The following is a 16,179-nucleotide window of genomic DNA, read 5'->3' as shown; positions in this document are numbered from 1 at the left end:
TACTATATGAAAATTGTCTTAGGCTCTAGGAGGCTTGGCATTTGAAAAGAAGTTGTACTATAGTATAGAATTACTAATAAAGAAGCAATAACAATGCCCTATTATTGGTTTAATACTTGTGAAAATCTACAACATTACACTTCTTTCAACAGAAATCAATAAACAAACATATACTTACCATCCAAGCCGTAACAAAGTCTCCCATCCACGTTCCAACTGCTGCAACCTTCATAAAGCTCTCATTCCTGATGCCCATGTATTCGGTTATGATGTAAGGGCTATAAAGAATAAAACCAAATAGATATAATTCTATTTTACAGAAATGTTTATATTCCCTAAATCTGTCAGTAGACTTTAAAATATGCATCCTATTATTTTATTTTAACAATAGCCTATATGTTTTTTAAGTGAATCATATATTACATTATTTCTGTCTTCCAATAGTGAGAGGCAGCTGTTGGCTATAGCAGTCACTGCGCGAATGATGAAAGTGAATTTTAAAAATGTATACTGATACACAAAATATGCTTATAAGCCTGGAGGATGAAATTAAATAAATTAATACTGAAATATGTAAATTCCATTATCAACATTTACCTAAAACAGTAACTAGTGATTAAACAGGCAGTGAATATAAAAAACTGTAAAATCATATTCAAATTTGGGTAAACCTTCACCATATACATTTGACCACTGTATTTTTAAGTTTGTATTAGAGAACAACTAACACATTTGGAATTACTTTTGGAAACACACAATTCTGGCAAAGATAGATATTAAGCAAAAATGTCCACTGGTTTCCACTGAAGGAGCAATCTGATTGATGTTCATCTATTGATGTTTATTTTATTTTTTTCACTGTATATTTCCATTGTAGTATACTTTATATTGTTTTTATAATGGGAAGGTGTATATGCTTTTAAATAGTGGGGTAATTTACAAAACACAGGGTCCAAAAAGCAGAAAAAGGTGCAAAATTCCATTATAGTTGTTCTCTGCGTTAGTTCCACTCTTGGTTTTGGTAAAACCACTGGTCAAAATAAAGATATAAACAAAGCCCCCCCCCCACCCAATCCTATCTGTGAAAATACAGCTAGTTTCTCGTTGTTTTTTTTTCTTCTTACAAGTAAAGCAGTAGCAATTATTCAATAGAAGTGGTATACATACTGAAGCTTCTTTCACACTGCCGTTAAAACACATCAGGGAAACAGGGGAGAATAGTGGGAGAAAAAACACATCATGCAACATCTTCTTCTCCCGCTACTCCCGTTAAAAAACAATGGTGCTCGACAGACCCCATGATAGTAAATGGGATCTGTTGGGACCCGTTGTTGCCCATTGTGCCCCATCCAGATAAGGGACATTAAAGGCAAAAAAAAAAGAAAAAGAGCCAAACAGACGTTTTCCGACAGGGCACAACGGTAATGTGAAAGGGGCTTAATCTTGGTAAAATAAATAAATAAATAAATAAATAAATAAAAACTATTACTGCACCTAGGAATTAAGAATTATGGGTAAAGAATTGAGGGTAAAATTCAGCAGATATGAAAATATTCTACTCTTTTCTGCTATATACATAGTGAGCCAAATCATAATATGGTTATGTGAAATATTAGGACTGTGCCAACAATAACCACATGTTTATATTATTCATAAATTTACAATTCTGTATATATGGCATCTACATTTTGTGTTTTTCACATTGGCTGCTGAAACATATATTGATTTAAGAGCTGTAAAAGTGCCCGTTCATGTTTCCATGTGTTTTCTTTTTGGCCTACCAGCTGTTTCATTTGTTATTTGTTACACTAATATGGGGTTTTATGCCTTGCTGCTGGCCAGAATGAGTTTCATTTAAGAACTATAAAATGCCCAAGTATCCATAATACAACAAACCGCCTCCATTTATCACCACCAGCATTTGGAAACAGATCTACATTAAATTAGACACTGAATAGGCATTCTTGTATTTTCATAGAGCCAAGAACCCGTCCTGACCATTCAAACTGTTCGCTCTTAAAATTACATTGGTTATATGTTTTGTTTGCCATCCAGAATGCTTTCTGCACTCTAATAAAAAAAAATGAGCAATGCTTCCATCCTGAGATGCTATGAGGTGATATACAATCGACTGTCAAAATATAAACAGGAAAAAAGAAAATATATTATAGAGAAGTTAGTTTTAAGGTATGTGCAACAACTTTATTAGCAACAAAATGCAAGCACCAACAGAAAAGCAATAACACATTTAAATGTAATAATAAATATTGTAATAGATCCAAAGCAAAAATAAAGTAATTTCCAACTTATTATCAGGGGTGAACCCTGAACCACAGAAAAATATTGTTTTTATATTGGGGAACCTCTTTTTCCATTTTTACTTTAAATAGCAAATTTAGTGTGCTTCATTTTGGCCGATATAGACTGTCTGCCCTTACCATACTATATCTATAAGCAGCTGACTTTGCCATCCTTGCTGTAGAAGTGATAGCTACTGCTGTCTATTACTTTGCTTAACCACTTAAAGGGGTACTCCGGCCCTAAGACATCTTATCCACTATTCAACGGATAGGGGATAAGATGCCAGATCGTGGGGTCCCGCCGCTGGGGACCCCCGTGATCTTACACACAGCACCCAGTTACCATCAGCCCCCAGAGCATGTTATCTCCGGGTCTGATGACTGGCAATCACGGGGCTGGAATATTGTCACGTCGCAGCTCCGCCCTCATGTGATGTCATGCTCCGCCCCCTCAATGCAAGCCTATAGAAGGGGGAGTGAAAGACGGGACCCCTGCGATCAGGCATCTTGTACCCTATCCTTTGGATAGGGGATAAGATGTCTTAGCGCTGGAGTACCCCTTTAAGGACACAAGGCATACAGGTATGCCCCCGTTCCCGAGAAGTTGAGGACTCAGGGCATACCTGTAAATCCTGAGTCCCACTAATGGGGTTTAAACCGTTCTCAAAAGCAGAGAATGGGTTAAACCCGTGGATCCCGGTTGCTACGTGCAGCCAGGACTCACGGCTAATGCCGGGCACCGTTGATCAAGCCAATGCCCAGCATTAACCCTTAAGAAGCCGCAATCAAAGTTGATTGCTGCGTCTAAACAGAAAGTAAAACTATCACGTCAGCTCAACTGAGCTGATCGGGACTTTCGTGACAACAGGGTGACGGGAGGGTCCTCACCTGCCTCCATGTCGTGCAATCGGTGAACTACTGCTCCATGCCTACGCAGCAGGATTATGCAGCAGAGCACCGGTGACACTGATCTATGCTATGGCAAAGCATTGAACAGTGTATGCAATCAAAAGATTGCATGGTATGGTCTCCATAGTCTCCTAAGGGGGCTAAAAAAAAAAGTTAAAAGTGGTAAAAAATATGTGAGTAACCCACCCCCCTAATAAAAGTTTTAATCACCCCCCTTTTCCTATTTGTTTATAAAATAATGGCGTACACGTAAAAAAAAAAACAACTTCCAAAATTGTGAATTTTCATAAAGTCCCATCAAAACAAAAATGGTACCGATAAAAACTACAGACCATGGCGCACAAAAAATAAGCCCTCATACCACCCCATACACAGAAAAATAAAAAAGTTATAGGGGTCAGAAGATGACAATCTTTAAAAAAATGATAACTACATGCACCAAAATTTGTGTTTTTAAGTAGTATAATAAATAAATAAAACCTACATAAATTAGGTATCCCTGTAACCGTGTGGACCTACAGAATAAAGAATAAAGGTCATACCACCCCATACACAGAAAAATAAAAAAGTTATAGGGGTCAGAAGATGACAATCTTTAAAAAAATGATAACTACATGCACCAAAATTTGTGTTTTTAAGTAGTATAATAAATAAATAAAACCTACATAAATTAGGTATCCCTGTAACCGTGTGGACCTACAGAATAAAGGTAACGTGTGATTTCTACCGAAAAATGCACTGCGTAGAAACGGAAGCCCTAAAAATGGGCAAAATGGCGGGTTTTTTCACCCCAAAATTTTTTGTTGTTGTTTTGCCGCAGATTATGTTATAAAATAAGTAATGGCATTACAAAGTACAATTGGTGATGCAAAAAACAAGCCCTTATATGGGTCTGTAGGTGCAAAATTTAACGAGTTATGATTTTTAGAAGATGAGGAGAAAAAAAACGAAAGTGCAAAAATGAGTCCTTAAGGTGAAAATAGGCTGAGTCCTTAAAAGAGGCACTGTCATTGTTGAAAACTTTTGATATATTGCAGGACTCATTATAATATGCTATTTCACAGAGAAGAGTGATTGGCTGACTGCCCAGGCTCGATCTGGAGACTCAGAGCAGATGGGTCATCACTTGTGAGGGAGACATATAGACACGCCGCCTCCAGCCAGCAAGATGAAAAAGTAACTCAGCAGCAGATAAAAGATTTTTTCTCCGGATATATAGGTCCTAGACACATAAAAATGATATGCACACGATCAGGATTAGGTACTGAGTAACATAGGTGCGCTTTAACCTGTTGGGGACCACAGGCGTGTGGATATGTCCTTGCATCCTGGTACTTAAGGTGGGAATTTTGATCCCCGCCGCTAGCCAGGCGGGGATCAGAATGAGATGCCTGCTGAAATCATTCAGCAGGCATTCTGTGCAAATGCTTGGGGGGGGGGGGGGGTCTCTGATGACCGGATAGCCCGGAGAATAGGGATGATTGGAGCTGTCAGGGACAGCCCCGATCATCCTAAAGGATAGGTGCAAGGTGTCAGGGGTGCCACCTCCTCCTATCCCCTGCGATTGGCCAATCAGGACTGATCGGTGAATCGCAGGGCCGGAGCGGGGGGGAATGTTCATTTCCCCCACTCTGCTCACCCCTGGATGTGCGGAGCGGGGGAAGATGGTGGCGATGTGCGGGGGCCTGTGGATGTGGCAGGGACCGCCAGCTCCGGAAACCTGGCTTCATGTGGGGACCAGGGACTGGCGACTGACAGGAGGCACAGTCAAGTGGAGGCAGCGGCGGTGGTTTCCCAGATGCAGCAGTGAAGATTGCCGTAAAGTGATCTTCACTGCCCTATCTAGGAGTTTCAAAACTACAACTCCCAGCATGCCCAGCCAGCCTTTGGCTATCTGGGCATGCTGGGAGTTGTAGTTTTGCAACATCTGGAGGGCCACAGTTTGGAGACCACTGTCCTTTCAGATGTTGCAAAACTACAACTCTCAGCATGCCCAGACTGTCCAGGCATGCTGGGAGTTGTAGTTCTGTAACATCTTGCCCTTCAGATGTTGCAGAACTACAACTCCCAGCATGCTTGGACAGTCTCAGCATGCTGGGAGTTGTAGTCTTGCAACATCTGGAAAGGCACTGTTTGGAGACCACTATACAGTGGTGTCCAAACTGTAGCGCTCCAGATGTCAATTCAAAGCATGCCAAGACTGTCCAGGCATGCTGGCAGTTGTAGTTCGGCAACATCTGGCCCTTCACATGTTGCCGAACTACAACTCCCAGCATGCCTGGGCAGTCTGGACATGCTTGGAGTTGAAGTCTTGCAACATCTGGACGGCTACAGTTTGGAGACCACTACACAGTGGTCTCCAAATTGTTCTCCTCCAGTTGTTGCATAACTACAACTCCCAATATGCCCTTCGGCTGTCTGGGCATGCTGGGAGTTGTAGTATTGCAATAACTGGAGGCATACTGGTTGGCAAACATTGTCTGTTTCCTAACTCAGTGTTTTCCAACCCATGCCTCCTGCTGTTGCAAAACTATAACTCCCAAAATGCACTGACAGACCATGCATGCTGGGAGTTGTAGTTTTGCAACAGCTGGAGGCACACGGGTTGGAAAACACTGAGTTAGGAAACAGACAGTGGTGGGGAAACACTTTGGTAGTCTGTTACCTAACTCAGTGTTTACCAATCCCAACCAGTGTGCCTCCAGCTGTTGCATAACTAAAACACCCAGCATGCACGGTCTGTCAGTGCATGCTGAGAGTTGTAGTTTTGCCCCCTTTCACTGTATACCCTGCCCCGTGATAATGTACCCTAAAAACACTACACTAACCCTAAATAAAGAGTAAAACAGTACAAATACACTACACCCTTACACTGCCCCCCCCCCCCCCCCCCCAAATAAAAATAAAAAACGTCTTGTACATCAGTTTTTCCAAAACGGAGCCACCAGCTGTTGCAAAATAACATCTCCCAGTATTGCTGGACAGCCATTGACTGTCCAGGCATGTGGTGAGTTTTGCAACAGCTGGAGGCACCCTATAAAAATCATTAATTTAGGCCTCAAATGGGCATGGCGTGCTCTCACTTCAGAGCCCTGTCTTATTTCAAGGAAACAGTTTAGGGCCACATATGGGGTATCTCTGTATTCAGGAGAACTTGTGCTACCAATTTTGGGGGGCTTTTACCCCTTATGAAAAGGTATAGTTGGGGTCTACACCAGCCTCTTAGTGTAAAAAATTTTGAATTTTTTACACAAACATGCTGGTGTTGCCTTATACTTTTCATTTTCACAAGAGGTAAAAGAAAATAAAGACCCACAAAATTTGTAACACAATTTCTCCCAAGTACGGAAATACCCCATATGTGGGCGTAAAATGCTCTGCGGGCGCACAACAAGGCTCAGGAGTGAGAGCGCACTATGTACATTTGAGGCAAAACTGGTGATTTGCACAGGTGCGGCTGCTGGTTACAGTGGTTCTGACATAGATGCATTAAAAAATAAATACCCACATGTGACCCCATTTCAGAAACTACCCCCTCACGGAAAGTAACAAGGGGTATAGTGAGCCTTAACACCCCACAGGGAATGACAAATATTTGTAACCGTGGTCCGTGAAAATGAAAAATTTTATTTTTCACTTGCACAGCCCACTGTTACAAAGATCTGTCAAATGCTAGTGGGGTGTAAATGTTCACTGTACCCCTTGTTACATTCCCTGAGAGGTGTAGTTTCCCAAATAGTATGCATGTGGGGTGTTATTCTCTGTTCTGGCACCATGGGGGCTTCCTAAATGAGACATGCCCCCAAAAACCATTTCAGCAAAATTCGCTTTCCAAAAGCCCAATGTCGCTCCCTCCCTTTTGAGCCCTCTAGTGCACCCGCAGATCACTTTACATCCACATATGAGGTATTTCCTTACTTGAGAGAAATGGGGTTTAAAATTTTGGGGGACATTTTCACCTATTACCCCTTGTGAAAATGAAAAATTTGGGGTAACATCAGCATTTTAGTAAAAAAAAAAAAAATGTTTTCCTTTTCACGTCCAACTTCAACGCAAAGTCGTCAAACACCTGTGAGGTGTTAAGGCTCACTAAACCACTTGTTACATTCCTTGAGGGGTGCAGTTTCCCAAATAGCATACCATGTGGGGTGTTTTTTCTGTTCTGGCACCATAGGGGTTTCCTAAATGCGACATGCCCCCCAAAAACCGTTTCAGCAAAATTCGCTCTCCAAAATCCCATTATCACTCCTTCCCTTCTGAGCCCTCTAGTGCACCCACAAAGCACTTTACATCCACATATGAGGTATTCCTTACGCAAGAGAAATTGGGTAAAATATTTTGGAGGATTTTTCTCCTTTTACCCCTTGTAAAAATAAAAAATATGGGTCTACAAGAATATGTTAGTGTAAAAAATGAAGATTTAGAATTTTCGCCTCCTCTTTGCTGCTATTCCTGTGAAACACCTAAAGGTTTAACAAACTTTCTGAATGTTATTTTGAATACGTTGAGGGGTGCAGTTTTCATAATGGGGTCCATTATGGGGTATTTCTAACATAAAGACCCTCAAATTCACTTAAAAACTGAACTGGTTCCTGAAAAATTCAGATTTTGAAATTTACTTGAAAAATTTGAAAATTGCTGCTATACTTTGAAGCCCTCTGAGGTCTTCAAAAAGTTTAAAAAATGTCATTACATTTTGGCATTTTACACCAAGAAATGATGCAAGTAGCTACAAATGTACCACTAACATAAAGTAGAATATGTCACGAAAAAACTATCTCTGAATCAAATTCATAAGTACAAGCAACCCAGAGTTAATAATGCTTAATGTGACAGTTATCAGAATTGCAAAAAATGCTCTGGTCCTTAGGGTCAAAATGGGCTCAGTCCCCAAGGGGTTAAAGGGGTACTCCGGTGGAAAACTTTTTTTTTTTTTTTTTTTTTAAATCAACTGGTGCCAAAAAGTTAAACAGATTTGTAAATTACTTTCATTAAAAAATCTTAATCCTTATAGTACTTTTTAGCTGCTGAATACTACAGTGGAAATTATTTTCTTTTTGGAACACAGTGCTCTCTGCTGACATCTCTGTCCAATTTAGGAAATGTCCAGAGCAGCATGTTTACTATGGGGATTTTCTCCTACTCTGGACAGTTCCTAAAATGGACAGAGATTTCAGCAGAGAGCACTGTGCTCATGATGTCAGCAGAGAGCTCTATGTTCCAAAAAGAAAATAATTTCCTCTGTAGTATTCAGCAGCTAATAAGTCCTGGAAGGATTAAGATTTTTTAATAGAAGTAATTTACAAATCTGTTTAACTTTCTGGCACCAGTTGATTAAAAAAATAAAATGTCCACCGGAGTACCCCTTTACGGGGTTAATTAAATAGAAATATTACTAATTATGTAAATAGCTGTACCTTTATAGGATAGAGAAAAAACAAATAAACAAACAATTGCTGAAACAATGTATGAACCATTCTAACACCAGATTTGGAATGGCTAGATGAGACTGTAGTTTTTTGGTTATGATACGTAGGAAAGTTACTTTTCATTTAGTGTTATTTGAGAATTTTCGAATCTACAAAACAGTAATCCCTACAAAAAGTAGATATGAACAGATTGTCATCTACAAAATAGCAGAAAAAATACTGGTTATGAATCAGCAGAAGTTTTGGTTCTTTTAAATTTAGAGGGGAGTTCATCAATTGTCTAGTATGTGTACTATTTAGAGAAGAAAAGTCGCATGTGATGTTACCTTCATGTGCCAAATTCATCAAAAGTCACACGCCGCTTGATGAATTTACCGCCTCCTATGCGCATGGTATCCGTTTAGACTGCTTTACAGGGCTGAAGTAAATGAGTGTGGGTTTGTGTCTAAAAGCACGCCGCTGCAACTTTTTTGCGACTTTCTGAGAAAAGTCGCACATAATGAATCAGTGCCCACTGCAACACTGGTCTAAAGTACTGCAAATGGTGGTTCACTTTTTTAAATATGATCAAAAGCAAAAGTCTCACAAAAATTGCATGGGAAGTGACTGAGACTATAATTTTAGACTAAAAAAAGGTTCTAAATAGCTTGATGAATTCCCCTCATATTCTCTGTCCTGAGACGTCTTCACAAGATTCTTTTCAGTTGTCTGGATGGTTGTGGTACACTCTGGCAACATGACTTTGTAAGGTACATCTGAAATGTTTTATGAAAAATAACAGGTTTTTAATTAATGTATGGCCATCAGTAATTATGCTCAGGAAGGCAACAATGAAAAGACATAAGACCATAATCCCAAAATGTTATACGGTCAATGCCTCTTAATGAGAAGCATCCTAATTGAGATTAATTGCATTCCTTCTAAATTAATTATCGCAAGTCTGTTTAATGTGTGCTTCATGACATCAAAATAAGCCATTTCCTCTGGAATATCACTATGCTACTTAATTATCTAAACAAAACTATGGCTGCCTAGCAATAATATATGTATCGCTTTATACAGCTTTACAGATTTTGCTCTCTCGGGCAGTGTTCAAACTTTGTAAACGTCAAGATTTAAGAACAGGTTTTATTTCCAAATCTAGACAAAACCTACAATTGTTCTACCAACAAGAAAAGTGCCATTTTGTGTTTATACTAACCACAGATAGCACAATATATGTTTGCACAGTATCTAATATTCCCCTTTCTACATGTCAACGAATGGTTATAAAGGATATTTAAAGAGAATCTGACAACTTGTTTACCCACACTAAACCAATATACCAGGTTATAGTGCAGGTAAAAAGCTTTTAAAAGAAGGGTTACGGGATACATTTATCTGTGAGGTACTTGGAGAGTTATGTCTGTTGATATCTTTATTCCTATTGCACAGCTCTGCACAGTGGAGGCGGGGAGCCGACTCACCAAGCTCCCCAGCCTCCTCCATATTCAGTAGCCCTCCCCCTCCTTTCATGAATATGCAAGTTTATTCAATATCCTGCAGGTGGGGGTGAACGCATGGCAGTTAATATGAAAAAGGCAGGGGAGCTTGCAGAGCTGCGCAATAGGAATAAAGATTTCAAAGGACATAACTCTGCAAGCTTCACCCATAAATTACCTCCTCATAGAAGGATCAGATTAGTCTGACAGGACCGATCCCACATAAACCCATGTTGGTGCTGTGTTAATATGTTATTTTCATTGAGATACTCCAGAATAGCACGTCTCAGGGTAGATGTTCACAAGATCTATTCAGGATGCTTTTAAAAATGTCCCATTTAGCTTGTGTACTTTTATTATTGAGGGCATGGTCCCAATCTATGTCACTGAGGTCCCTTCTTAGTTAGTGAAAATTGGCCCTCCTGAAGTTTAATGTTTTTGTAGCCCCACTAGTAGACACCCTTATACAGGATAAACGAAAACTTACTATGTTGTGGTCACTATTGCCAAGATGCCCCCTACCTCTAGCTCGGATGCTATGTCTGGCTGATTGGTTAGTGTAAGGTCCACAAGAATCATTGCCAGAAACCTGTTTCCTTTGCTGGACCTGCAGGTTTCAGCTTCCCAGTCTATATTAGGGTAGTTAAAGTCCCCCATATTAATGTCTTTACCCTTCTTTGCTGCCCCATCTATTTGCCTTATTTAGAGTCATAGCATTCTAACATACCCTTCATGTTTCATGAACACAACTTACAAACATAAGTCCAGAATGATGTGTAATAAAGTGAAGATGGGTGATTGTTAAGTGGCTACAAATTAATATGTCCCATTTGTGCATTCTATTGTTTTCATAATCACAAATGTAATTCTGACTCTGTAATTCTGAAAAGATTAACCAAAACCCAACAGATTGGCTGTTCCATTAAATCAATTAAAGTGCACCCCATCTGCCATTTTTTTCTGTAATGCAGAAGGATAAAATGTTAATATTTTTCCAGATCCTGACATTTTTTGTGCCAGATACTATTTATAAACATTTAGATGTATATGTCAGTTGATGAAGTACATTGTTAAATGTTAAACTTCTTGAAACCCATTTAGTGGAAACCAGCCAGCAGAAATAAAGTTCTGTTTGTTTAGAAATGATATGCATAAGATGAGAGAAAGAACATATGTAAAATGACATGCAGAAATATATTCAGAGTGTCTTCTGATCTAGGCAAAATGTTACAAGTTTGTACATGTGAAAAGGAGTTTAATGGTAGAAAACCAGAATATAAAAGAAATATGATGCAATATCTAAATAGTTATAGCTATTTTAGGAAACTCAAACTGTAGCATGCTTGTATTAAAATATGTTTATCATAGTCATTTACCTGTTTTTGTATAATGTGCAATGATGTGCTAAATAATAAAACATTGGGTAAAACCGATTAGGTAAAATGACTTGTTGAGCTTACTTTCCACCGATACCCACATTAGCGATCAGTGTCAGGCAGCAGCTGCCAGCTGCCAAGGCAAAGTCATAAGATGTTTTAAGAAATGCACAGAGGCTTGTGACAAAAAGATATTTTTGACCAATTTTGGGCATCTGTATATAAGAAGGACATGGCTAAACTGGAGAGGGTGCAGAGGAGGGTGATCAAAATAATTAATCGTATGGGAGGATTTAAGTACAAAGACAAGTTTTGAAGCTTGGGGTTATTTAGTTTGGAAAAAAGACGTCTTAGGGCAATATGATCGCAATGTACAAATATATGAATGGACAATACAGATATCTTACTAGTCATCGTTTTGTACTGTATCTCATATAAGTGTGTAAATCCCTCACATTTTTGTAAATATTTTATTACATCTTTTCATGTGACAACACTAAAAGAACTGGCACTCTGCTACGATGTTTTGAGTGCACAGCAGAGATAACAGTATTTAACGATGTGTCCCCTCAAAATAGCTCAACACACAGCCATTAATGTCTAAACCTTGACAACAAAAGCGAATACACCCCAAAGTGACAACACTTTGTGTGGCCTCCATTATTTTCCAGCACTGCCTTAAGCCTCTTGGGCATGACGTTCACCAGAGGTTTACAGGTTGCCACTGCAGCTCTCTACCACTCCTCCATGAGGACATCACAAAGCTTCAAGCTCCCCCACCTTCCATTTCGGTTTAGGCCTGGAGACAGTACACCACCTTAAGCCTGTGCCATCCACTGTCTCATGTTGTTGGGCTCTTTACGGGACTGTCTGAAGTGGAGATATTTGCCGATCCTGACAGCCTATAAATGTTGCAGTCCAAGCCAAATACAGCATTTAACAGGTTAACAGTGGAAGGGAGATCCTTCTGCTCCCCATTAGCACCTCACATTGCGATTGCAGGATGCCAATGGAAAATGGGGGCCTCAGAATGGCCTCAGGTCTGCTGGATATGGAAGCTGAGTAGGCTGTGTATGATCAGAGACTGCACAGTGTAGTCCCTTAGTTGGAAAAAGAATGTAAAAAATGTAGGACTTTTTTTTTTTTTTTTTTTAAATAGTAAAACACAATTGCTTAATTTCCGCAGTACACATGTTTAGTATCACCCCATCCGTAATGACCCCAGGAGGCTATAAATCATAATATTAACTTAAGAGTGCGCAAACTATGATACCATCCTCAGGGAAAGGATTCTTCAAAATTCACTAGGAGCTCCTGCATGTCTGAGGACTGTGTTTGAGTAAAAAAGCACTCTAGAACCATATATGGAATATAAAAAAAGGGATAATAAATATTGATTCACATTTTTTGAACAGAAAATAAAATGATTCATAAAATTATTTACATTTTCAATTTTCACTTTGATTTCTTCAAAACACCTAATGGGGTGATTTGTAGGGATTTCTAGCAAACAGGCCTGTCAAATCCACTGAAGAACTGAACAGGCCCCCAAAATGTGTTACTAAACATCTAAGCTCTCTAACATATGGTATGACATTCTATCTTATAGGCAAAGAATTATGAATTTGTAAAAATGCTAACTTTTCCAATTCTTTACAAAAAAGAATGTATCAAAGTACCATGCGTCATATAAAAAATGTAAAACCCAAATAGAGAAAAAGAAACACAGCCGCACATCCACAATTTGTATTTTGATCTACTTGCTTCTCAGCATAAATTAAAAAACTAACTAGACGTTCGTATACATTTTGATCAAAAAGTACAAGCCCACTCGCCACATCAAGGCCCCTTATTCAGAATGGGTCCCTAAACTAACACTGGCGTAGCGCAGGGCAGCAACCACTGCCACCCGCGACACCATGCCCACAAGGGGAAATGACCCAGTGGCAAGGCAGCCCCACCGCTGCCCAACCAAGCTCCTGGCATCATACCAGTTAGGGACCCACTCTGAATAGGTGGCCTTGATGTGGCGAGTGGGATTGTACTTTTTGATCAAAATGTATACTAACAACCTGTTAGTATTTGAATTTATGCTGAGAAGCAAGCAGATCAAAATACAAATTGTGGATGTGCGGCTATGTTTTAGTTTCTCTATTTTTATCTTCCAATTGTAGTCTCTCGCCTCTTTCATAGCCAGCACTCTGCTCCACCAATTCGGCCCGGGCATTTTTAATTAGCAGGAGACTGCATATTGGTTTCCTCCTAACATTCTCCCAGCCCTCTGGCAGGAAGCACATGGTAGGTGTTCACACTGGTGGGGTGCTCTGCGGTGATCATTACTGTGGTGCTTTGTCTGTAGGGTGGAGTGGCCTGGAGCTAGCAGGCTTGGTTGGGCAGCAGTGGGGCTGCTTGGCCACTGGGTCATTCCCCCTGTGAGCATGGTGTTGAGGTGGCAGTGGTCGCCACCCGGCTTTAGGCCAGTGTTAGGTTAGGGACCCACTCTGAATAGGTGGCCTTGACGTGGCGAGTGGGCTTGTACTTTTTGATCAAAATGTATACTAACAAGCTGTGTTTCTGTTTCTCTATTTTTGTTTTACAAATATAAAAAATGCAGTCTCAGAATCACTTGGATAAGTAAAATCATCCCAAAGCGATTACCACATAGAGAGACATCAGATTTGAAAAATGTCCCTTGGTCCCTTGGTCGTATTTAAGGGACTAGGTTAGTACAACAGAGCAATGCAGTACTTGGGTGAGAGTCCTGTCATATCATGTAAATACTGTATACCTATAAAAGCACTTATGCTAGTGGCCATACAACAATGAATAAACTGAATTAATTAAGCATATAATACAGTGACAATAGGTATAGTATAAGCAGACTTACAGCACTTTATTCAAAAATAAAGGGCAAGTACGTAGTAGACTTGATCAACAAGTGCTCAAGTGCAAATAAAGGAATGTAAAACTATGTACATCTAGCTGTGTCATAGGCCATCCAAAAGAATGAAGTTGAAAGTTTAAACATAAATAACAGATGCATACAATTTACCAGGATTCACCTCAGCACCTTACAAATCCTTCAACGCATTTCACTGGGCAGGCTTTATCCAGAAGTGGTGGGAAACAGGATGATTCAGGAAGTGCGACATGGCAATATTTGCCCTGGCAACCAATGTAGCTCTCAAAATCATCACATAGCTCTAGCCTTAGTCATAAAACACCAATAAAAACTCTCACATGTTACTGAATGTCTATAAGATCTCTACCAATCACAAAATACAATAGGAAACAGGGTACAAAATACATTATGTCTCAAAAATCTAAATAAACAACTGAAATTTCATACGAAAGGTAGCACGGCACTGCGTTAGAGATGGAAGCTATCGTGTTGGGTATACGTCAGTGTAGCTGGGTGCTGCTGGTGGTGCTCTGACACAGTAGAATTTTCATATAGCATTTGAAGAGAAGTAAAGAAATCGGCAACTCACCATCTCAGCTGGTATATTCTTCTTTTATTGAAGCATACTCACATTACAATGTAACAGAGGGAGAGGGTAGTCGGTCCACTACCCTCTCCCTCTGTTATATTGTAACGTGAGTATGCTTCAATAAAAGAAGAATATATCAGCTGAGATGGTGAGTTGCCGATTTCTTTACTTCTCTTCAAATGCTAAACAACTGAAATTTACCTACATAATGACACTGACAAATACAGTCATGGCCGTAAGTGTTGGCACCCCTGAAATTTTGAGTATTTCTCACAGAAAAGGATTGCAGTAACACATGTTTTTCTATACACATGTTTATTCCCTTTGTGTGTATTGGAACTAAACCAAAAAAGGGAGGAAAAAAGCAAATTGGACATAATGTCACACCAAATTCCAAAAATGGACTGGACAAAATTATTGGCACCCTTTCAAAATTGTGGATAAATAGGAATGTTTTGAGCATGTGATGCTCCTTTAAACTCACCTGGGGCAAGTAAAAGATGTGGGAAATATAAAAATCACACCTGTAAGGAGATAAAAATGAGAGAAGATCACTTAGACTTTGCGTTGTGTGTCTGTGTGTGCCACAGTAAGCATGGACAACAGAGAGAGGAGAGGAGAACTGTCTGAGGACTTGAGAACCAACATTGTTGAAAAATATTGACAATCTCAAGGTTACAGGTCCATCTCCAGAGAACTAGATTTGCCTTTGTCCACAGTGCACAACATTATCAAGAAGTTTGCAACCCATGGCACTGTAGCTAATCTCCCTTGGCATGGATGAAGAGAAAAATTGATGAAAGGTGTCAACGCAGAATAGTCTGGATGGTGGATAAGCAGCCCCAAACAAGTTTCAAAGATATTCAAACTGTCCTGCAGGCTCAGGGAGCATTAGTGTCTGTGCGAACTATCTGTCGACATTTAAATGAAATGTAACGCTATGGCAGGAGACCCAGAAGGACCCCTTTGCTGACACAGACATAAAAAAAGCAAGACTACATTTTGCCAAAATGAACTTGAGTAAGCCAAAATCCTTCTGGGAAAACGTCTTGTGGACAGATGAGACCAAGATAGAGCTTTTTGGTAAAGCACATCATTCTACTGTTTACCAAAAACTGAATGAGGCCTATAAAGAAAAGAACACAGTACCTACAGTGAAATATGGTGGAGGTTCAATGATGTTTTGGGGTTGT

General features: G+C 39.7%; 1 protein-coding gene across 6 annotated transcripts in view; it reads right to left on the bottom strand.

Annotated features, from left to right (window-relative positions):
• The window catches only part of TMEM117 (transmembrane protein 117), a 283,837-nt gene that overhangs the window by 136,038 nt on the left and 131,620 nt on the right, over positions 1-16,179 (bottom strand). For all 6 annotated transcript variants that reach the window (XM_056573968.1, XM_056573967.1, XM_056573972.1 and 3 more), the window contains one exon: positions 179-278. In XM_056573968.1, the coding sequence (XP_056429943.1) occupies positions 179-278 (100 nt within the window). The remainder of the gene's footprint in view (positions 1-178; positions 279-16,179) is intronic.

Source organism: Hyla sarda, chromosome 4 (assembly GCF_029499605.1).
Source record: "Hyla sarda isolate aHylSar1 chromosome 4, aHylSar1.hap1, whole genome shotgun sequence".
Lineage (NCBI taxonomy): Eukaryota > Metazoa > Chordata > Amphibia > Anura > Hylidae > Hyla > Hyla sarda.
This window is presented reverse-complemented; position numbering and strand designations above follow the sequence as displayed.